Genomic DNA, 24,607 nt, shown 5'->3' with positions numbered 1-24,607 from the left:
CGACATTATCGTGACTAAGGCAGATGAAGGCGAAACAATAGTCCTAGTAAATAAAAGTGACTACATCAAAAAACCGAAGAATTCTTTTCTAATGAATCTTACACTATAGTAAATAAAGACCCGATCTCTAGAATTCAAAGGAATCTAAAAACAATCCTTAAAAATTCAATTTGTTTATTTAACGAGCAAGAACAACAAAAAATGGTCAACATGAACCCAACATTACCCAAGGCAAAGGCACTACCTAAAGTACACAAAAACAATACACCCATTCGACCAATTATAAACAGCAGAAATAGCCCAACATATAAAATATCAAAATTTATACATCAATTCCTCAAAAAGCATTATAAGTTCCAGAGTAACTCCTCAATTAAAAACTGAATTGGATTTTGCGAAAGATTAAAAAACTTCAACTTACAACCCCACCATAGAATGAGCTCGTTTGACATTTCCAATATGTATTCAAATATCCCCATTAAAGAAACGATCGAAATTATTAACTCAAACCTTTCCAAATATAGCAACTTAAGTAAGCTAGAAGTAGATGAATTTATTACACTACTTAAATTCGTACTAAATAATAACTATTTCACCTTTAACAATAAAATTTACCACCAATTAAGTTTAGCCATGGGTGACCCCAGCTCGGGAATATTAGCGGATATTTATATGGATAACATAGAACATAGCATTATAAAACCAAACATAGAAGGAATCTGTCTGTGGCTGAGATTTGTTGACTATACATTTGTAATAACAGACAACCGAAAAAGTAACAGCGAAAAAATCCTTGAATTTTTAAACATCAATAGGTACGTAAAATTTACCAAAGAAGACGAAAAAACCAACTCATTGAATTATCTAGATGTTACTGTAACACGCTAAAAATCCAAATTTGATTATCAGATATACAGAAAACCAACATACACGCCAATAACAATAAGAAATGACTCACTCCACCCCAAATCCCACAAACAACCTTTTTCAGTATGGTCTACAGAGCCTACAAAATGCCCTTATCACCCGCGAATTTTACAAAAGAAATAAATTTTATAAAAGAACTAGCACTAGCCAATAGATATAAAGCAGACATAGTAAATCGAATCATCAACAAAGTAAAGCTCAAAATAGCCACAAACCTCACACCGGAAAAGACTAAAAAATCCAAATACGCAACCTTCAATTACACCAGTTCAAAGATTCACCAAATAGCAAACCCACTCAAAAAACGAGATATGCAAATAGCCTTTAAAACATATAACACTAACAAAAACTTATTTTTTAACCATAACACAGTAAATACCTACAATAACAAATTTCAAGGCTCCGGAATATACAGACTAACATGCGCGCAGTGTAAATCTTCATATGTTGGCCAAACTGGACGCAGTTTCCTAACCAGATACATGGAACACTTTAATGCCTTAAAACACAATAAATACTCCGCAATGAGCAATCATATGAAAGAAACCGGCCATCATTACACCTCAATAGACAAAGATCTTACAATAATCAAAAGAATCAAAAAGGGGAAGCTAATGACAGAATTCGAAAACATATATATTTATTTGGATCAATACTTTAATAAAGGAAAAAACTTGAATGACGCGGTCAAAATAAAAAGTCCGTTAATAGAGCAGTTGCCAACATTATTACGAAATCTCAAATCAGATAAAAGTAAATTCTTTAAAATATTCAATCTAAATACACTCACAACTGAAACCATTTCGGCAACGCAAAAAAGTCCCCCTCCACATAACATGCCAAAGCTTCAACGCCCCGCCTACAGGATCGTCCTCTACCCCCAAATCAACAACAGATAAGAATTCCCTACCACGTAGCACGTCAATAGCAAACGCCCCGCCCAACATCTCTTCCCCTCAACCCCCTACCCGCCCTTCACAAGAGCTCTTTCATACGTACAACACAAGGACTAGAGCCACAACAGACAATAGTCACAGTAACGCAATAAGGCCCACAAGATTCTGTAGCAGCAGACAAAGGGGTAAGTGATAAAGCAACATCAACACTCACATTATAAGCACAAAAAACAAAAAAACACACACACAATATTACTTAAGTTCATTTCCATTGTTCCAGATGCTTCATCCATTCCATAAATTGAAAGAAACATAATCAGATACTCAAAATTTGGATTGAAGCCCCTTTTAACCATAACTTACATCAAAACAATCAACTTCCAACGGAGAGTCTGGTCGCTACAAACAAGAATTAAATATGTCAATATTTCCTCTGATCAAATTGCCAAACTGCAGCAGCAAGCCTCATCAAATCTAGAAGCCATTTTCCAACGAACTCAAGACTTCAATTCTAGATTATCATCATAACTAATCACGCATAATGCAAAATTACAGTCTTTTTAAATAACATTATTTAGAGAGCACAATTTTTAACTAAAATTCTCAATACTGAAATGTTACTGTATTCTAGATACCAACGCACTTCAGAAACTATGGCTCCTATATATTAACATCCAATATTTATATTTATATGTATGACTCAAATTTTAATGCCAAATTATAGTTGAATCAATTTTATTTTAACATTGCAAACAATTTTTAGCCAAATTTTCAAATTGTAAAAACTGTGTTTTGGATGTCAATGTGTTTTAGAATTAAGAGTTAATCCATTTTAACATTGCAAATCATATTGTCAAAAAAAATTTTTTAATGTGTATATTATTCTTGTTTAAAATATTGTTATCACTGAAATTAGATTTACATTCAATGTAATAAAATTTGTAACAACCCAAATATGACAAACCTTGAGGCAATTGTATAGGCTGATGATGCTTGTGAATAAAAGCGAAACATGTCCCGGTAAATTAGTGTTGTAACATTACAACTTAGCAACACAAACTGTAATTTGTATTGAAAAGGTGGATCAAAATAACCAACAAATTGTTAGTACATCATAGCATAGTTCAATACGGGTCTAATAATGAGATTAGTTACATGTAATAGCCAAACATAACAGATACAGCAAAGAAAGGGTCAACAAAATCATCCACAAAATAAAATTCCAACCTAAAACCAAATTAACAAAAATAGTCAAACCCAAGAAAGATTATGCCTTATTTAACTTCAACAATACCCACATATACACTATAACGAATATTTTCAAGAAGCATAATCTGAGAATAGCATTCAAAACCACACACAACAGCACCAACACCATACACAATACCAGGACAGTCAATAATAACAATAAATATAACCAATCAGGTGTTTACTGTATCAAATGCAACAACTGTGACACAAGTTATATTGGACGCACAGGCAGAAACTTCCGCCATCCGCTACAATGAACATATAAACACAGTAAAGCACAACCATTTTTTCATCAATAGGGCAGCATGTAGAAGAATTTAAGCATAGTTTCACAGACATCAATAATATGATATTAAACAAACTCTAATGGCCCCCCTGCTCAACATAACTGAAGATTTCTATATTTCCCTGGACCAATACGCCAATCACAATGTTAATGACATTACAGAGAAAACCAGCATCATCTTCGATAAAGCCATTCCTGCATTAAAAAAGGATTATCTCAAAATAGTAAACAAAAAGAACATAGCACGCCCCAAAAGACTGACTAATCACAGGCCTAAACCCACCCCTACCCCAACAATAGCCACTCCTATCCCTCCATCTATATCCCTCTCCACAGCTAACATAAGTCCCAGACGCACTCGCAGGTGTACACAGCAAGCTTCCAAACACGATACACAACAACAAGTACCCTTTTCACCTCCATACACACCTCAAGCATTCCTTCATATGCACACTATACTTATACCAGTTTATCTTTACAGATAACAGCAATATCTACAACATGAATATTGCCGAGAGAGATGTCGCTACTAACAGTTCCTTTAATCAAAAATTTTAAAACTCAAGACTTTGCAGTCTGTCACAAAACTTACTGAAGTATATCAACGGTCGAATCACAACAGTACTTGAAAAATTTTTACGACAAGGGCTTTCACCACGAATTAACATGACATATATCAGCCAAATGGAATATTCTTGATCATTTTATGCAACTAAATTAACATAGACATAGAAGTGCAAGAATTATAAGGAAGCTTGAAGAAGGAACTCCACACAACACGAACTCTCAAATTTTAACAAGTGTGTTAACATACATGTACCATATATTTTAGTGTTCAAACTTATGAAGTGTTTTATACTGTGCTTTATGTATTTTAATATGTTTAAGGTGCTCAATATGTCTAATGTACACTCAATAAGTTTTAGTTTACTGTAGCCTTCACTGCCACATTGATCATAGATACTATTTTAACCCCACATAGACCAAACATTACTACAATATATTTTATTTTTAACCCCATTAGACATCCAGATCTAATAATAACATCTTTGTGACATATGTCTAATGGCTACAATATTGTAATATACCAGCTGATGATTGCCGTGGAAGGCCGAAACAGGTACTGATATAAATCCGTTTATAAAATAAAGTATTGATAGGTGGAACACATTTGTTTGTATAGTGCATCCCATCAATACGGAAAATGAAACTTATGTTATCGAGACCAGAGCAGATGTTGCAACGTACATATATAAAGCCAAGGGAAGTTTTGGAATTGCCTATTGCTATTTTGGTCCTAATATTAGACTGGGAATTACAAGGGTTTATATTAAAATGTTACAAAAACCGCAGTCGTTTTATTTGCGCACGTTGCATTTAAAAACTTTGTAACATTTTGCACTTGTACCGACTTGTACAGGAAGTGCGCTTTTCAGCCGTGCTCAAGGTCGCGAAAAACAGTAATTTTGGAAGTGTTAATATTTTTTCTCTTTCCTATTTGATTGTTATTAGTGACTGGCAGAATTTAATATAATGCATTCCAGAACTTGAGAATTGACACTTACATTCAAAACCATATTCTCGAGTTCAACATAAGCTTTAAAAGTCGATGTAGGCCTAATCAGCACCTCCTGGAGGTGCTGGCTTAATTAACGTGGTACAAGATTTCCATAAACTGACTACAAACAGTAAACCGGTGACCAAATTACAATGGAAGATTTAAAAAAAAAAGAGAGAATTAAAAACTACTTGTGGTTGATTGTTTTGGTGTTTAGATTTTTCTAAGAATTTGGCTGATTAAAGTTGCGTAACTGAAGGAAGTTTTCAGAGAGAGCTGACTAAGTTTCCCCGGTAAAATTGAATGTCAAGTTTCGAGTTTTTTTAGTCGCGTACCGCAATTAATGTTTGAAGCCGGCCCCCTGGTCTAACTTGCGTGCCTCTCACCCGGCGGGCCCGGGTTCGATTCCCAGCCAGGTCAGGCATTTTTCCTTGGCTATGAGGGCTGGTTCTAGGTTCACTCATTCCACGATCACCCTTAATTGAGGAGTTATTCAATGGTGAGATGGCAACCCCGGTCTAGAGAGCCAGGAATAATGGCTGAGAAGATTCGTTACACTGACCATGCGTCACCTCGGAATCTGCAGGCCTTCGGACCAAGCAGCAGTCGCTTGGTAGGCAGAAGGCACATTGGGGCTGTAGTTTGGTCTAGGGGTGTTTGTAAGATTAAAAGTATAGATATTTCATTTTTGTGATGTTTAGCCTAATTGTTTGATAGATCATTCGTTCTCTGATTCTCCGTGTTGCAGGTTATAAATTTAATCTTCTTTGTCCGTATTGAAGATCTACTTGTGATACAAATTATAAGAATATAAGAATTTGTATTCTCCGTGTTGGTCGTTTTTTTTGTGGCTCCTCCAAAAACAGAGAATTGAGGTTCCATTGTATTTTTTATTTTTCACCTTGTCGACACATTAGTTGCTTAAGGACAATTTATTGGTTAAAAGTGGTACATGTCTCGTATATTACAGTGAAGCCTCGATTTTCAGTTTTTCAAGGGACCATGAAAATAAAATTCACAACACGGGAAAACTGGAAATCTGGGAATGAATGAAAAACCATCAACAATTTGGATAAACATCACAAAAATGAAATATGTATAATTATAATCTTACAAAAACTCCTAAACCAAACCGAACTACAGCCCCAATGGGCCTTTTTAAAATTTATTTATTTACTTTATTGTGAACGTAACAGGTCAAAGTCCCAATTACAATGTTCACAACAACTGTTACTTAGACGTTCAAAAACAAATTGAAAACAATACATAGCTAGACCCGAAGGCCTGCAGATTACGAGCGGACGCATGGTCAGTGTGACTAATCCTCTCGGCCGATATTCCTGGCTCTCTAGATCGGGGTTGCCATCTCACCATTACATTGCTCCTCAATTAAAGGTAATCACGTAGGCTGAGTGGACCTGAAACCAGCCCTTATATCCAGGTAAAATTGCCTGACCTGGTCGGAACTGAACCCGGGGCCTCTGGATGAGAGGCAGGCATGTTATACAGCAAAATCACATTAATTACCGGTACGAGAGATCAAAATCTCATTACTTTATATTCAATTTTATAGGGGAATCTTTGTCACTTTCCCGTGAAAACTTATTCCAGTTCAGCAACTTTGATTAGCCAAACGATAATCGACCACAAGTAGTTTTTAATTCTCTCATCTAATAAAATAAAGCACATTAGATATAAAAACGCCCAACATGATGACGAAATCCCTTCTTTTCTTAATCTTCCATTGTAATTTGGTCTCCGGTATAATGTTCATAGTCAGTTTCTGGAAATCTTGTACCACATAAATTAGGCCTACATCGAATTTTAAAGGTTATGTTTAGTTTAGTAATGTTTTATTTTACCTGGCAAGATTAAGGCCTTCAGGCCTTCTCTTCCATCTAACCAGGAACTGAAATATACATATATTACATTGTATTATTTACAATAACTAGATCTAATACAAAGTAAATTAATAAGGTAAGGATGGTAGGATTACATTAAGATGAAATAAATCAGATATAATAAAAGGATAAATTCTTAAAACTAATATCCTACATGTAAAAAAGGCAGTACATAAAATTTGAATTTAAAAACAAATCGGATAAGAATTTTTGAATTTTAGACTCTCTGCCAGGACATCCATAACAATAGAATGGTTGTACGTAGCAGCATCAAATTTACAGATGATCCTTACTGGTGCATAAAATGTCTCCAAAGTGCTTCCTTGAAAGTGCGAATAGAGCTTAACCCCCTGATACTTTCGGGAAGGAGGTTCCACTCACGGCAGGCAATTACTGTGAATGATTTATCGTAGATAGCAGTTCTATGGGTAGGTAAAGGAAGGATGAAATTATTAGCAGATCTGGTGTTAAGACTGTGATAAGAGGATAGGTATTTGAAATATGAAGTAAGGTAAAATGGCTGTGAAAATATGAAGGATTTTATGGAGATGGCATAGGGTATGCACAGTGCGACGGATTTCTAGCCGGGCCAAGATAGGTGGTTATATGAAGGAGTTACGTGGTCATAGAACCGTAGGTTACAGACGTATCTCACACATGCATTTTGACCACGTAATCTGCTCAATAACTTGCCCTGAGCATCTCTATAAATCGCCTCACAATAGTCGAAATGAGGGAAAACCAGAGCTTCTACCAGTATTTTTTTTTAGTTTTTCAGGAAATACATATTTACACCCGCGCAGCATGTGCAATGCAGAGAATGTTTTCTGAGTGATGTTTGTAATATGCTTTTTCTATGACATGTCATCATCGAAAGTAACGCCTAGGACTTTTACTGATGACATGAATGGTATGTTAGTATTACACAACCTTATAGATGGAATCTCTGGTCGATTGACTTTCGTGAGTAGTTTCGGGTATCCAAGGATGATGGCTTGTGTTTTTGCTGGGTTTAACCTAAGACCACATCTCAAAGACCAAGAAGAAAACGATGTTAGATCCTGATTTTGTCTATGGCCGAAAATATTAGATGTATTAAATGTATGGTTTATGTTGAAGTCGCCCATTATAATTATATTTGAGTAATCAGTGACTAAATCTTGTATTTCAGTCTCTAGATCGCATAAAAAACTCTTTCGGTGGCTTATATACTACACCCAGAAGACATTTTACTTCACTCACAGTTATTTCCAGGAACATGAACTCAGGTTTTCGCTTGTTTACATTTGTCAGATTTTTGCTTGTTGATATCAAGCAAAACAAGGTAGATCAACTTAATGGACACTCTTCACTATTTACACATACTGGCAACAAGTAACATGAACATTTCTGAACAGATAACAGAAAATAAAGAGATTCTCCAGCATGTAAGCTGACAAGTTGAAACAGTGAATGAATGGCCATTAAATAATGACCAAGAACGGAGACAAAGAATGCTTCCATTTATATCTGCACAAGAGACAAATTACCTCTGAGCTGCAATAACACAACCTGTATACTGGAATTTTATAGAATGGAATATGGCTACGTGCAAACCAGCCACTTTTAATCAATTAGCACAGAGAACGTACCCTTGAATGGTGAAATTCCTTGAAGTCACTTGATGCCATTAGAATAAATAAATAAATAAATAAATAGACCTTACTGTCATTCTGATTCGTTGAACTGCCGGCCCAATCATCAGTTTGTTGGTTCCAATCAGTCGACTGGTTTGTATCAGCTTGCTGACTCCAATCTCCACTACCAAGACTAACATCGCCAGTGCCCCAATCATCTACAGGTTCATCTGCAACAAGTGCTGTTTGCTCTGGAACTTGCTGGTGCTCAACAGACTCCTATAACAAGAATACAAAATGCAGAACTCAGCACAATATTTCATGGATATTTTTTTCAATACACTGATTCCATATTTGTAATAATTATAGTAGTAGTAGTATGAATGTGCTATGTTAGATTGCAATCCCCATGTCTCTGACGTAAAGAAACAAAACGTGAACTTACTTGCGTGGTGACGGGAAGATACCAACGTTCTCCTCTAGCATGCAACTCTTACCCCGCACTTACTTCATTTTAACAAAGGTTTTCTTTAATTTAACTTACTTTAGTAAAACATAGGTTTCTTAGGCCTTTTGCTACGAAGGATGCACGAGTGTAGACCCCCCCTTTCTCATATTTATTTTGTATTATTGCAACTAAAATTTTTAAAAATTAAATACTTCTCTTGTTTCCAGCCATTAATCCCCCCCCCCCCCCCCAGATGCAATGTCACTTATCCTTTGTCGTCCAGCCTGCTGCCCCATTATGTTTTACTGCTATAATGTCATGGGACTGCTTGAGAGGGTTCAGCATCTCAGTGTATTTTTGTTTTTGGCCTTTTCCATTAACATTTAACAAAGTCATTCATGACCGTGTGGTACGAGCTACTGCTCTTATTTACAATGATAACCCTCAGTTCCATCTGCTGTGTTGTTGCTTCCCTCCGAATTAGGACAGGGAGTGTCAAATGGATCAACAATGGCATCCGGGAATAGCAGTGTATCGGTATCGCTCCATGTCTTTTGTCTCTTAGTAGGGTTCAAATGTAGTATCAGGTCCGAGTTCGCCTCCAGGATGAGAATGTGCTAGACTTCGACGTGAAATATGAAAACCGTTGGGATAACGTTTTTGTGAATGGTTCAGAGCTTCGTATTTCGGCCCACGTGCTGGCTTTAAATGGAACTATGTATCTGGTGATGTCACAAGTGAAAGGGAGAGGGATTATGGTTGCTGTGAAATCTGCTCCAAGGCCAGTTTCCCGGCCAGAGCTGGCGGGAGACTGGGAGTGTCTCGTGGTCAAGGCCACCCTAACATCAGGGAGGTCTGTGTTTGTAGTGTGCTGCTACCTGCTACCGAACAAAGTGACTGCTAGGATGAGTAATCTTCAAGCAACACTGGCCAACGTCACAGCTGTTTTAAACCCACAGGATATCCTTGTAGTTTGCGGAGACTTTAACATCAGACAATTGGCTTGGAATCCTGGTCCCGTTATAAAACAAAGATGTGCGGAAGTCGTCTTATTTCTTGAAATTGTCAGTGAATTCGGACTCAAGTAAATGTGTCGCTTCCCAATAAGAAACGAGAACTTCCTGGACCTTGTTCTAATATCGGATCAATACTGTGGGCACCTGGACTGCTTTGAGACGGAAAAAGTAATTACATCCGACCATCGAACTGTAGAATTCACTCTATCTTCACCGTGAGTTATGCGCCCCATACCGCAGAGGAAGTTAATGTTCGCATGGACTAAGGCCGATTTTCGTCAAATGAGAGATCTCCTTTCGTCGTGTCCCTGGAATTCAATCCAGGACTCCCCCTCCGTCGACGAGGCGTTAACCCTTTTCTACGATCTCCATCGCGCTGTAATAAAAGACACTGTACCGTCCCGGATAGTTAGCACGCGGAAGTACCCATGCTGGTACGACTCTGAGGTAATAGATAAATTTAAAGGAAAGGAGAGGGCAAGAAGGAAGTTATGGGCCATACTAGTGATTATGTGCAATTTTCGACCATACGCGGAGCGTCTTCAGCCCAAAAAACACAGAAACTATATTAGCTGCTAACCCGAAGTGTTTCTGGAATTTTGTAAACAACAAACGGAGGTCATCTCGCCTGCCATCTACTATGCTTCAGGACGGGAAAGAATTACAGGACAAGACGAGCATCTTGGGGCAGTTTTGCAGATACCTTTGAAAAGTATCACTCACCTGCCGCACAGTGTAATCTATCCATTTCGTCCGTGTGTGATATAGGCCTAACTTCAATAGTGACCTCTCCAGCAGAGGTATCTTCAATTCTTGCTTCTTTGGATACCTCCAAATCATGTGGTCCAGATGATGTACCCGCAATAGTATTGAAAGAATGTGCATCTGAGCTAGTTAGTCTGATCCAGGACACCCTAGATTTGCCATAAGACACAGAATAATACACAATAACAATTTTGCAGGAAGATAAAGAAGATTAATGTTTAAAAAATGATAGGTTACAATTAACTATGTTAAATGGCATGAACTCCATATAAATGGTGACGAAGAATCGAAACGGAGTATTTTATGATATCTTTGTCGCCATGTGACGAAAGATTTGGGAATTGTTCCCCTCGCGCCAAAGAAAAGTCCTGTCACCGTAATTTTTTTAAGATTATACGACTCAAGAAAGAAAGGGATGGTTGGATTATAGATATCCTTTTTCTCATTGTCTACATCAGTCGGCTGAGAGGTTGAAGATTCAAAGCGTATCGTAGGATCAACAATTTCTGCTTCGTTCCTCCGTCTGTCAATCGCTATAATATCAATCCTGCGAGTGCTACCTCCTTCGGCGATGCAGTGGACTTCTTCGTACACTTCTAGATTTTTGAGACGAAGAGCATTAGCAATCAGGTTTCTGATGATGTTATGGCGTTTGATCCTAAGCAGTTCTCCTTGAAGGCAACTCCCCAGCACATGTGGTAAGGTTTCATACTCACTGCAGTGTCTGCAGTGGCCTGTGCTGGTAGAACGTCCTGGCAGAGTACGTACTGGTGCAACCATCGCGGTCATCTCCCTCCATTCCGAACAAGTTAAACCATCCCTTCTGGTAACCCAAGAATTATCAGCAGGAACTTGAGCAAATAACTCAACACCTCTTCCTTTTTGTGGATATGCACACCAAGCTTCAAATTCGCGCATTCTAAGTATATCGCGCAGTTGTCTAACAGATTTCGTTGATGTCTCTTCATTGAGTTGAAGTTCAGATAGGCAGCGAGTTTTTATTGCTGTGAAATTTCGAACAGCATTTACGTGCGAAACATTCACAGCTTCTAGCTTAAGATTGATGTTCAGCTGTTGAAGGCACGCTTCCCAAGTAGCGCGCATTAGTGCTAACCCTTTATATTTGTGGCTCGAATAGATCATACTTATTACAAGTTGTCCATTTCATGACCGTATCGATGTTTAATCAAGAAGTAAGTATAAATAACCACCTAATCGATACTTTATTAATGCCTCAGGCAAAATTGAATAAAATTAAAACTTACAGGACATGTTTCGACCACTTAGTGGTCCTCTTCAGCAAATACTTAGAATGGGTAGACATGAAACAAGACTAGACGAACAAGAGATATAATCAAACACGACATCGCAGAAGCACAGCCCAATCTCCCTCCTCCCTCACATGTTATTTTAGATGACGATAAAACTCTACTTCCCTTCTCTCCAGAGCTTTCCATGAACTGTCAAACTGTATCACATCGTTACTTCACCAGGTCGCGCTCAAAGACAGACCCTCTAGACAGCGCAGAATAAACATCTTTTCCAAACAAGAACGAGAGGCAAGATGACCTATTCTGATGACCTCCATTTTTATCAAAGGAGTCTCCAAAGAACTTTTATTATTTGTGCTTATTGTCCTAATGTTTCTTTTTCTCAATTCTTTCTTTATACAGCTGAAGAGGACCACTAAGTGGTCGAAACATGTCCTGTAAGTTTTAATTTTATTCAATTTTGCCTGAGGCATTAATAAAGTATCGATTAGGTGGTTATTTATACTTACTTCTTCTAGATCATACTTGTCGGTGTATCACTCGGAAGTTATAGAATTTCTTTAAGTGTGCTTCTGATCACGTTGTCGGCTTTTAACAGACTTGATTTGGGAATTTTCTCAACCGAAACAGTCTGGAAGGGGTATATCAGTGTAGGGCCAATAAACTGATTTATTACAGTCAGTTTTTGATGCGGTTGGAGTAAGTGAATCCTGGTAATCTGTACTAAGTTGGCTTTCAATTTTTCAAGTACCTGATTTTCATTGAAGACCAAAGTCTGCTGAAAGTTGCCCCTAAATATTTTATTTCTTCACTATCATTTATACTTGTAATGTTTCCAAAGACCGTCACGATATCATCAGAATGAAGTTTACCACTTTTTATAATAATGGAATTTGATTTGTCTGCATTTATATGCAAACCTATTTGTTGAAGCAGATTTATGACAGAAGTGCCTAGGATTGAAGCTGCTGCTTGGTCTTTAGCTATGATCACCAGATCGTCGGCAAAGCATAGGGATGTTAAAGGTACAGTGTTAGGACTCAATTGAAAACCATACATTTCTGATACTTTGATGTCTGTGAGTTAATTAAGAATGTGGTTTATACTCCAGTTAAATAAGAAACGTGAAATGGGATCTCCTTGCATCATTCCACATTAGATGTTTATCTTATCTGTTTGAACTTGTGTTTTCTGTGAAAAGGTTGACTAGTAACTTCTTAATGGATCTGGGTAGTATAGAGTTCTCCATTGTCGCCTTTAAGCGATTGTGTCCAATACTATCGAACGCTTTGCTGATGTTGAGGAATACTACGCAACCCGAAATCTTTTTCACTACAGCTGTTCGTAAAATGCCATCAACAACATTCACGTTAATGAAAGAGCCAGGGGTCATGACAAAACCTCATTGGAACTGGTTCAAAGGGATATATTCCCCTACAATTTTATCAAGGATCTTACTTACTATGTGCCGAATAATGGAGCAAATACTAATTGATCTCCATTTGAACAGATCGTTCTCATCACCGCCTTTATTTATAAGAACAGTTCTCGCTGCCTTGAGAACCTCAGGAATGAACCCACTTTCAAATATTCTTCTGATGATATGGGCTAAAATATTAGCAGCAAGTGGATCATAAACAGATTTCAATAAAACCTTATCTGGACCTGGGCTAGTGTCAATTGCTATGCTCTTGATAATAGAGAAAACTAACTCTTGAGACATTGAAATTGTATCATCTAAGGTATCATTCGTATAATCAATATAGGAGTCTCTCATGCAATCATTAGGATTTTCAAATCTATTCCTAAAATATCCTTCAACAACATCTTTCTCTAGTTTCAAATCATTAGTTCTTTTGCCACTTAAAATTTTTCTAATTGCTTTCCTCCTTTGGTAAAAATATTCACATTGAGTCAGTTCATACTCAAATTTAGCCTTCCGAGTTCACGATCATTCTTAGAGGATCTCTGTGGGTTACTGGAGGTTTTATATTGTCGGTTGTTATTTTTGTAAGTGCCACGTTTACGAGCTTCAATATACCCTAGTTACTGGACTCTTTGGACCTGGCAGTAGGTCTGTAGCTGTGGCAAGGAAGTTTACAAAATTAGTGACTTGTTCATTGAATTCATCATCATTCAATTCATGCTGAAAAATACCTAGCCATTTACTCACTTCATCATGGTAAGGTTTATTTTTTTTGCTCTCTTTGATCAGAGATTATTTCCAACTTCGTTGACTGACCATTTTTACTAGAAATAGGAATAGGATCTGAAGGTGGAATCTTAGACTGGGTAGGTGTGATTTACTTATATGCATCTTAAGGCCTTTATACATTTGCCTGCAAAATTGACATTGTGTTTTGTTATCAGTGGTACTCTTATTGGTGTCATTTGTAGCCATAGTACAGGATGTATAACCTCGATAATATAGTTACAGATTATATTTGTCAATGATGATGATTTATTAGACCTATAGACACTATTACTATGAAACTGTAGAATATAACAGAAAGTAGGGATGTGTAAAATAATTCATCTTGTAAATGCAAACCATGACTTGAAGGTATCATAGTAGGATATTTAAAGACAGTTAAAGATGGCAAGAAGAGAGAAGCAAAAATATTGAGAACGTAGCCTAATTCATACGTTGAATGATTAATGGACACAGAACACTTATATGACAACAAGCGGCTACCTTAGTAATTTGTTGGAATTACCGCCTAGATGGGGTTGGTTTATCTTTAGCTTCTCTGAATAAACCTAAAGCTACTGGACATATAAATCAACGCTGAACAATATAAATCAAAATAGCTGTCGTCTTGGCAAAAATTCAGCACACTTATTTAGTGAAAATTTTCTATAATGGGAGCACAGGTATGATAGATAACATCAACTGGGGTACTATACACCTCAATACGCCACAAAGTACATGCATCAGCCTATAAATAAACACAATTCAGCGTGTTAAACCACTAATGCCACCCACTTTGATTCGGAAGGTTTCCATCATGGTCTTCTGAATGCTATATCATGTTATGTCATTCTCATCAGGGTATTTTCCGTGTGAGTGGAAGAAAGGTTACGTCATACCATTGTTCAAGAAAGAAAAAAAAAAAAAAAAAAAAAACAAAAAAAAAAACAAAAAAAAAAAAACCACTGTGTTCGATAACTATAGGCCTGCTGTGTTATTGTCCCTAATTTCAATGGTGGCAGAGAAGATCGTGTATAAGAGATTGTACAGTTCAGTTTCAGAGTATATTAATATAGTGCAGCACGGTTTTGTACAGAAACGCTCTACCGTGTCCAATATGGCGGTGTATATCAATTTCATTTCAGAATCTCTCGACAGGAGGCAACAAGTGGATGTCGTTTATATGGACTTCTCCAAAGCCTTTGATTCAGTTCAACATGATGCTCTACTCACCAAATTGTCAGCATATGGGATAAGAGGAAGTGCTTTGGAGTGGATTAGAAGCTATCTCACTAATAGAGTTTGCGTAGTAAAAGCTGATGGTGTTATGTCAAAGCCGTACCACCTCACTTCAGGTATCCCCCAAGGCTCCTTACTGGGCCCTCTTTTCTTTGTCATATTCATAAATAATGTAACATCAGTTATACAACACAGTAATTGCCTTCTTTATGCTGACGATCTAAAGATCTTTAAGTTAATTAATAGTGAGTTGGACTGTAAGTTGTTACAGTCTGACATAAACTTACTAACTGGTGTAAAAAGTGGCTGCTTGGTTTGAATGCTTCAAAATGCAGCGCAATTACATTTTCACGCAAGTTGGAACCATTAAATTACCCTTACCATTTATGCAATTTCCAAATAGCTCGTGTGAATGAAATAAATTATCTTGGTGTGACACTTTCAAACTGCTACGGTCTTTCCTTCGAGAAACATTTGAACAAGATTTCTAGGTAAGGGTTTAAATTACTTGGCTTTCTGAAAAGAAATTGTGCCTAATTTGTTTCTCCTAGAACTCTAATAACATTGTTTGGCACTCTAATCAGGCCATCGTTAGAATATTGTTGCGAGGTGTGGCTGCCTTCTCAGCAGTATTTAATACAAAACTTGGAAAGAGTCCAAATAAGGTTCATGAAATGGATCAGCTACAAGACTTTGGGTATTCCTCTCTCTTTGATTAAGAGTCTCTTTGTGAGACTATGAGCATGAGGACATTGCACTTACGCCGCAGATGTGCCAATGCCCTCTTTCTTTATAAGTGTCTGATGAATACAGTGGATTGCTCAACATTACTGGAGCTGATTCCATTACATACTAGGCAAAGGTATACTTTTCATCTGCCTAAAGTGAGAACTGTGGCTGGGGCTAACTCATGGCTTGTGAGGGTACTAACATCACTGAATGAGGTGGGTGAATCACTGGACCCTTTTCACTCACCCCCGTCTAAAATCAGACATGCCCTAATAACCTCGTGAATGTAAGGCCCTATCTGTAAGATATGTAAATGTTACTAGATTTAGTTTAATAATGTAATTTATTTAAGAAAATTGAGTTTTATTTATTTATTTATTTTAGTTACTTAAGGTTTTGTAAATATGCATATAAAAAGGTCTCTAGATTTAGTTTGAACTTGGTTATTATTTTAGGAAATTAGTGTTATTTACTTAAAGTGTATTTGTTGTATATTATGTTTTATTGAATCAAGAAATGGGTAATATTTTATTTGCATACATGTTTTCATGTACCACAGTCTCCGTTTATCATTCATAACAAAAATTCTTAAAGGTTTTTTTTGTAATACAGTCACCAATATCTCCGCAACAAATTAGAGGTGTTTTACTGTTTTAATTTAAAGATTTTATCACTGATGGGAGTTCAAAGAGACTTGGTATACATTCAACTTAACTTTGCTTTGCTTTCTTAAGTTCCACAATCATGAAACTTAAAGCAAAGTGTACCACTTCTGTCAGCTCTCAAGGACATGCTTGATAATTCTCCCGGAGAGCCCAGGAAACAAATTTTGGTGAAATTAAGGAACATCTTATCAAAAGAATATGGAGTACAATAAACTTGTGTAAATAAGTGATGTCTTCAGTGGTAATGGAGATTTGGAGCCCAACGAAGATGTACTTTTCACTGTCTGACACTGTGCATTTTAAATATGCAATAGTAACTTCATCCAATGTGGAAAGAAGCTTTTCGCAATACAAAACCGTTTAAACTGAAGACAGGCAGAGCCTTCTTTTCAAAAACTTCTAAAGCAGAAAGAAGCTTCGACCTGTGTAAAATCAAAGCAGTTTGTTTTTCGTATGTGTACATGGATGTAGGCCTATACGTTAGACAAGCAAAATGCTCCAGTGTAACGATGGCCTAGAATAAAAACCTCGTATCTCAAAGTTTTTCAGAAATTACTTTTTTTGCACTTTTGGATGTAAAACCTCATATCTCATGTTCCTGGAAAAGAAAAAAGAATACATTAACATAGTGCTAGCCTCTATCAGGGAAAAATCAAACCTTGTATTCGGTGTGGTAGCCATGCCGAGTGTGAAGGGCACGTATATTGTGAGAACTACTGACTTGTTTATACGAAATTCTACTGAACTTCCAGAAGAAATCAGCATCGTTTCATGCTGGATACTTACTCAGGTAAGAATGTTTTCTCTATATATTTCATTTAAATAACTAAAACCCATGTAACAACACGTTTTTGATGACGTGAATTGCTGCTATAAAATAGAAAACCTCGTATGTAGGCTACAAAGCGAAAGTGTAGTATGAAAAACTCGTAAGTCAAAGATACGAGCGTTTCATTTATAAATTGGCCACTGATGTTAGGTCCCTTGTGATTTATTAATGAGTTACATGGTCTCATTTGTATTTGAATCGGTGAGTTGAAAAATGTACACATTCCAGAATCCTTACTTTTCAGGAGAAAGGAAAATCTGTTTTGTAGCTAAAGGAGAGGTTTGATCAAAAAAGTTGCTGTTAGGCATTTGTACATCATATATTTGCATATTCAACTACAAAGTATGAAAATCATATTACATACGGTTTTCATGATATACCATTGTTCATATGAAAGAATATGTTCACTTTTGCACTCACCAATTCATTTGAGCTTGTCAGTTTGTACTGCATTAAATTACAGGTTGATAATTATTTAATTATGGATTAAGTACACTAAATACAGTATTTTATGTTATCGTCAACTGTTTAATGAAGTGGGTGGTAGTTTTTCAGAAGGCAGACTCAAGGGGTTCTAGGCTTGTGAAGATGGCTCTTGAGATTCTTAAGGACCAGGATGGTAAAAGAATAGCTGAATCAAACAATACTGGTTCTATTTGTGCAGACACCGAAATCATTGCTGATAAATCTGAAGATGATACAGGTTAGTTTTCATCAATACAGTTTCACAGGATGTATTGGTAAACAACCATTCCCCTGTTGTGAGTTTTTCTGCATAAGTAGGAAAAGTTACTGGGTTATTGCTTTTTTAATTTTTCTAATCCTAAACTGTTATTCTAGGTCAAGAATGCGACTCAGTTCAGCCCAGAAATGAAAACAGCTTTACTATCCCAGAAGCCAATGGAAGTGGTAACTACCTTCAGAAAATTCTGCCTCAAAATATAGGAGATGCTTCCTATCTCCACACTTCACAAGACAATCTTCAGACTGTTAAGAGGAGTAGAAAGCTTTCCATTACTGGAACCTTTCATTCTCAATGACTCTAAACTATAGTATTTTTGGTTTTAATCCAGTTAATGTATTTGAAGATATTCTGTCACTGCCAGTCATATTCAGTGATTTAGTTCTGCCAGTTGAACCAGGAAGTAAATCAATAGACCATACTGTATTGAATAATTCATTTAATTTGATTTCTGAAGCATTAAGTGAGAGTACCAATGGTCATTCAGTGAATAAGGCAAAAATGTCAGAGAGAATCTGGGACCAGTACTATTTTTAAAAAAGTTGACCATCATGAAGAACCAATTCATCAGTTGAGTGATGCTGAGTTGGATGACCATCAGAAAGAAAATGATTTACCTGATAACAGATATGAACCCTTAAGTGAAAGCAATCTTGATGACAATTATTATGGAGTAAACCATAGTAAGGAACTGCCTCAAACAAAAACGTGGCAAATGAGGAAGAGCTGACAAAAGTAAATGGACAGCTACCAAAAACCAAATTAAAAGAATGAAAGGAGAAGAATACGAAGGACGGAGGAAGTCTGAGACGGGAAAAACAGCGTTTGATGTCAAAAGACCCGAAAGGAGTATTCAACCTCGCTGTTCATGCGACAGAAAACAAAAGAACAAGTTCAAATGTACATAGATCACTGACGAAAGAAGCCAACAAATATTCAGAAACTTTAGGGCATTAGATTAAAGAAAGGTTGAAGCACATCATCTTGTGGATTTGAAGGATGTGCATCAAAGAACAGTATCTGGTACAAAATCTAGAAGGAGTGCCTCTGTTGTATCATCTTAAACATCAAAAAAACTTACCAAAAATACATGTAAGACAATGCGCGCCTATTATGATCCTAAACTGCCTATGTGTAGGTGAATGGATGATAAGGAATTGGGTATTCCAGAATAAGATACAAGGACAAGGTGATCAAAATGTAATTAACGACGCTCATGAACAGGACAATGAAGATGTAGAAACCGAGGATACAGTAACAGCTAGAAAGGGAAAATGTATCAGTAATGAACAAAAACTTTTAACTGAATTTTTCAATCTCCCAAAACTAGTCACACTATTGCCGAAAAGACACGAACAAACTTTACCTCGAACCTCATTGGCAGTCTAAAGCACAGCTTTTCAGGGAGTACCAGTTGTATTGTAAAAATGAGGAGAAAGAACACTTAGTTGCATCGGGCTTTACATTCCACGAAGTGTTTGAGGCTCACAATTTCGGAAATTTCTCTCCCAAAAAAAAAGATCGGGGCAATTTGTGTTAAATGCAGCGAACCTCATAACTAAAAATTAAAAAGTGAATTCCACATAAGAAACCTCGTAACTAAGAATGTAAGAATGAATTCCACGTATATAAGAAAACCTCGTAAGTCATAAAGTGCTTGTAACCTCGTAAGTCAATGTGCTTGTAATTACCAAAAATGTTAAAATAATCTCTTTAGAAAGCTCTGAAATACAAACTCATAATTTGAGAGCACAACAAAACGTAATATAGTATAATTAACCAGGAAAATGGTTTTCTGTGTCTCCTACAAAATAGAGTTTGCAAGAGTTACGAGGTATTCATTCTAGGCCATCGAAAAGCAGTTTGATGCATGCAACTGAGTGGCTTAAATGGTGTTTTTCTTTTGTATTATTTTATCTGGAGTTTGACAGTCAGATGGTGGAATTACCGGTACTTTCTTTGTGCACGGAAAATACTGTTGTATTTTTTCTGTAAAAATGTAAATTGCTGATCAACACTAAATAAATTTTACTGCATTTGAGGGGTATTCATGGATATCAATGCTGTGTTTAATGGTCTGTGTGCATTTGTATAGGTGTGCGAGGGGTGAAATTGAATTTACTTTTACCTGTCAATCAAGCATATTTAGGTACTCAAGTACCTGTACCAGACAGAACAATTAGTGTCAAGAAAGGTTCCGAAAATTCTTCAGAATAAAATTCGACAACAGCATATACGTGCCTTAACATCAAACACCCGCAAAAAGCATTGTATGATTCGGAAACTATGGCACAGTCACCCTGTTAAGCAGCGACGTACATCTTAAAAAACATTTGTACTGTGGACTAGTTTATTCAAGCAGCTGGACGTTTCAACTATATTTTTAAGTGTGGAGGGGCTAATTATATTAAAAATGTAACAACATGTTTTGGAAACTTAATCACAAAATTTTAGGTACGTAATTATCCGAGCCCTAATAATCACACTTTTATTTCATTTATAGGATCCATTTGATGGACTCCAGCACCCAAATTTAAAGACATTTTGATCAATATAATTATATTTTATTTATTCTCATGTATAGAAAGAAGCATTTTATTTCAATTTAAGTTACAAATGCCCAACCGTGAGGCAAACAGAATCAGTAAAATTACACTAAGGGATAGACTGCCATTAGCACAGCCACCACCTCGGCTATTGTTAACGTTAACTTTATTAGAAAGGGAGGCCAATTCTAGCTTCTGAATTATCCTGAATGCGGGAACTGAATCAAATAAATGGCAGAGGTAGTTGCCAATGCAAAACAATACTACAGTACTTCACAACATACTAATCCTTTTAAAATATATTTCACCTAAAATAATTTTGGACCCTTGTATTTCTTTCAGTGCCAAGATATTGTTTTGATTTCACTAAATAAATTATGTAGTAGGTTTACAGTTTTCAATATTCCTAATTTCAAAAGTCTCTGTAACAGATGAAGTAAAACTGTTTCACACTAATTTTTTCAAGGACAGACCCTAGTTCTTAATAAATTAAACCAAACTAATGTCAGTGGCCCAGTCAGTTAGTTGCTGGTCTCCTGATCCCAAATGAAGCCGGTGACATTTAATGATTTTAAAAATAAAATCTCTGCATCGTTGGCTTTACCACACCAAATAAAATTTTGACAACCCCGATGTATGTTATTTATTTTCTTTGGATTAAAATTGACAGTGTTGTATATTGTGCTCTGCACAGGGATGTGCTCATATGCCAAAATTTTTGCAAATGACATACATCAAAAGGGAATTCCACTGGAAGTGTAGTTTATAGTAATGAACACACATCTAATACCAAGTATTACTTTCAAAGAAAATGTTATTCCTTATAATGAAAAATCCATTCCGCACGAGAGATTTTGTGGCTGCTGGAAAAGAAACTCCAACTGTATGACAGAAAATGCAAAAGAAATAGCACGACACATACATGCAAGTCTTTTCTGACAAAAAAAAAACCAACGTAAAGTTCTTTCTTCTTACATCGAATGGTATTACATGTGCAAACAATTACAGAATTTAAGTACGGTTACCACAATTTCCTGAGCATGGTGTGCACCGTAGACTGTTGGGTCAACAGGTTGCTGCTGGGATGCAGCATATTGAAGAGTGGCAGGTTGCTGCTGTTGCTGTGCTTGCGAGGCGTAAGAGGGACCCTGTGCAACAGCTTGCCCACCGTATGTGACTGCGGGGCTCATGGAACGATGCTGCTGCTGTTGCTGTTGTGGTTGTTGATGTGAGGGGGGCATTGGGATGGGGGGAGGTGGGTTTGGCGCAGTCACAAAGCCTGGTATGTGGGACTGGGAGATATCAGCCGCGGTAGGCTGGTACACAACCTGCAAGGTAAACACTACTTCAGGAGTACAGTGACGGCATCACCACATATTTCCCTCTTGTAGTGCAGTAGAAATTTACATTAACATAAAAAGTACATTTTCTTTGACATGTTAAGATATTTTCTGCACAAATGCAGGCTTTAGGTAAAATTATTTTTTCTATATCTCAACACACAATCCACTTACTTTTGAAGTCCAAATAAAGCCAACATATTTTTTTCCAAATACACTGTCAACGCAGCTATCGACAAAATGAAGATCAATCACATTATTTAGAATGCCGAAATCACTATTTTAAAATATCACAGGCAAAAACTACCCTAGCTTCTAAATCGGTATTTTAAGTTGGTTTCTTTATGATTTGTAGACACTTTAGTGTTATTTTGCAGCAACTCTTAAAAAACTGCACCACATTCACATCAGAAATGTTTACAGTTACTTCAACAGCATATTTACATTATTCATAAGTTTTACACTCTCAGGACCAAGCCTATATTTTGTGCTTGTCCCCAGAAATCAGCAATTTCAGCGATTTTTGTACCTACTCAATGTATATTAACTTGTTATACATCACCTGAAAGGTGCAGTCTTCTACATTTATATCTCACTAAGTGCGCTCAAATATTCTGTACAGTGCACAAGTGTTACGTAAACTGTAAAAATAGAAATAATTAAGATTTAGGCCTACTTGAAATTATTTATAATTCATACCTTCAAATACATTTCATCTATTTGACTATCAGCATTGTCTTATATCACCTTCTGTATTAACTAGATTATATTCTATTATAACCATTCATGCTATCTTTACTACAGGGGTCCTTTTTTTAGCTTTGGTCGCAGCACCATTCAAGAGCATGGCACAGCTGGCGCAATGAGACTTGGTCGCTGTCCAGTATAACGCATGCCTTTCCTCTCCAATACATCGCGGCAATTTCTAACGAAACAATTGGTCTAAAACCTACCTGGCATTACATTTGATGTTCAAAATGTTGTCCCTCAGCCATCAAACATGCCTGACACCGCAGAAACAGATTTACAGAAAATATGCGAATACTAGCTCGTGTGATCAAAATAACTTGTACAATGTTCTCTTGTAGTAGCTCTTTTATGCGAGGGTTGCTCACACACTTTTCCCTTCATCCCTGACCGGTAATAATCAAGGGATTTAAATCGGCAGATGTAGTGGGATAATTAACCGCACTATCTTCGAAAACTTCCCGTATTATCTCCATAGTACTCCAGGATGTAGGCTTGCAAAGGAACTGATAAAAGGACCAAACAAGAAGCATACTAAAGAACTGTTGAAACTCAGCAGAGAAAATATAAGATGGCTGATAGGACTGTTGACAGGACACTTACATCTGAAAAAACATCTACATAGAATTCGATTAATAAGAGACAATATATGTAGGAAATGCAATGAAGCAGAGAAATCAGCAGAACACATACTATTCAAATGTGAGGTGCTGGGTAGAATCAGACTCTCCACTCTAGGACTACCAGGTGAAGAGAAAGTCCAAGAAGACCCAATAAGAACAACCTGCAGCTTTGTGAAGGGAGCAGGTATATCTAGGCGGGAATGAAGGAAAAACATGGTAGCAAAAGATCCTAGAGGTCGACGCTAATTAGGAACTAATATTTAGAGGCCGCATGAAGAAAAGAAGAAGGTACCCACGGTTCCTGCGAAAACTAACATGGTAACGATCCATTGTTACAAGCCTTTGTTATTATTTTGTTATTTACATGCCAGATAGCAGCATTTTGCACATGGAATAAGAAGAGCACAGTTTTAACTCACGTTATACTCCGCGGGAACTGCCGACAATCTGTAGAGTTTAAAGCATGTCCTCACTTCAGTTTGGTGTTTTGTTTACATCACAGTTGGTGGCAAACATATTTCTCTGTTTTTGTTGATGATAGTGATTAATTAGTGAAATTAAGCAGAATCATATGCATTATACTTACAGAAGTTTACTTGCTGGTTCATGATTGAACAGTTTTCTTATGTAATTAGGTGCATATTGTAAGCAAAGGGTTAGATACAGCCTAGTAGGATATAATTCATTTAGGTTAGGCCTAGTTATTTATCATGTGCGACATAGCGAAGAGAGTTCATTTAGCTGACGATATTCACTGAATATCTTTACTGTTATTCGAGTGATGATGTTTCTTTGTCCAAATCAAAGTGTAGATGACAAACAATCCAGCACCTCCAGTAAGAAATGTGTATATTATACAAAAAGGCCAATTTTTTTTTTTCAGTAATACATCACTTTACACAATTTAAATCTATCCTTGGAACTAGTGCACATAGAATCTTGATATTTCCCGTGCTAGTAAACAATAATATGGCCTTTCTACTAACATCGATCAGAAATTTGTGCACTGAACACCATTTCT

General features: G+C 36.7%; 1 protein-coding gene across 3 annotated transcripts in view; it reads right to left on the bottom strand.

Annotated features, from left to right (window-relative positions):
• The window catches only part of Capr (Caprin), a 220,663-nt gene that overhangs the window by 60,423 nt on the left and 135,633 nt on the right, over positions 1-24,607 (bottom strand). For 2 of the 3 annotated variants that reach the window (XM_067145615.2, XM_067145616.2), the window contains exons 8-9: positions 21,902-22,204; positions 8,525-8,714 (exon numbers count right to left, since the gene is read on the bottom strand). In XM_067145615.2, coding sequence (XP_067001716.2) covers positions 8,525-8,714; positions 21,902-22,204 — 493 coding nt within the window. The remainder of the gene's footprint in view (positions 1-8,524; positions 8,715-21,901; positions 22,205-24,607) is intronic. The other variant, XM_067145617.2, reaches the window with a different exon arrangement.

This window comes from Anabrus simplex, chromosome 4, assembly GCF_040414725.1.
Source record: "Anabrus simplex isolate iqAnaSimp1 chromosome 4, ASM4041472v1, whole genome shotgun sequence".
Classification (NCBI taxonomy): domain Eukaryota; kingdom Metazoa; phylum Arthropoda; class Insecta; order Orthoptera; family Tettigoniidae; genus Anabrus; species Anabrus simplex.
The sequence above is the reverse complement of the archived record's forward strand: the minus strand, read 5'-3'. Positions and strand labels throughout refer to the sequence as shown.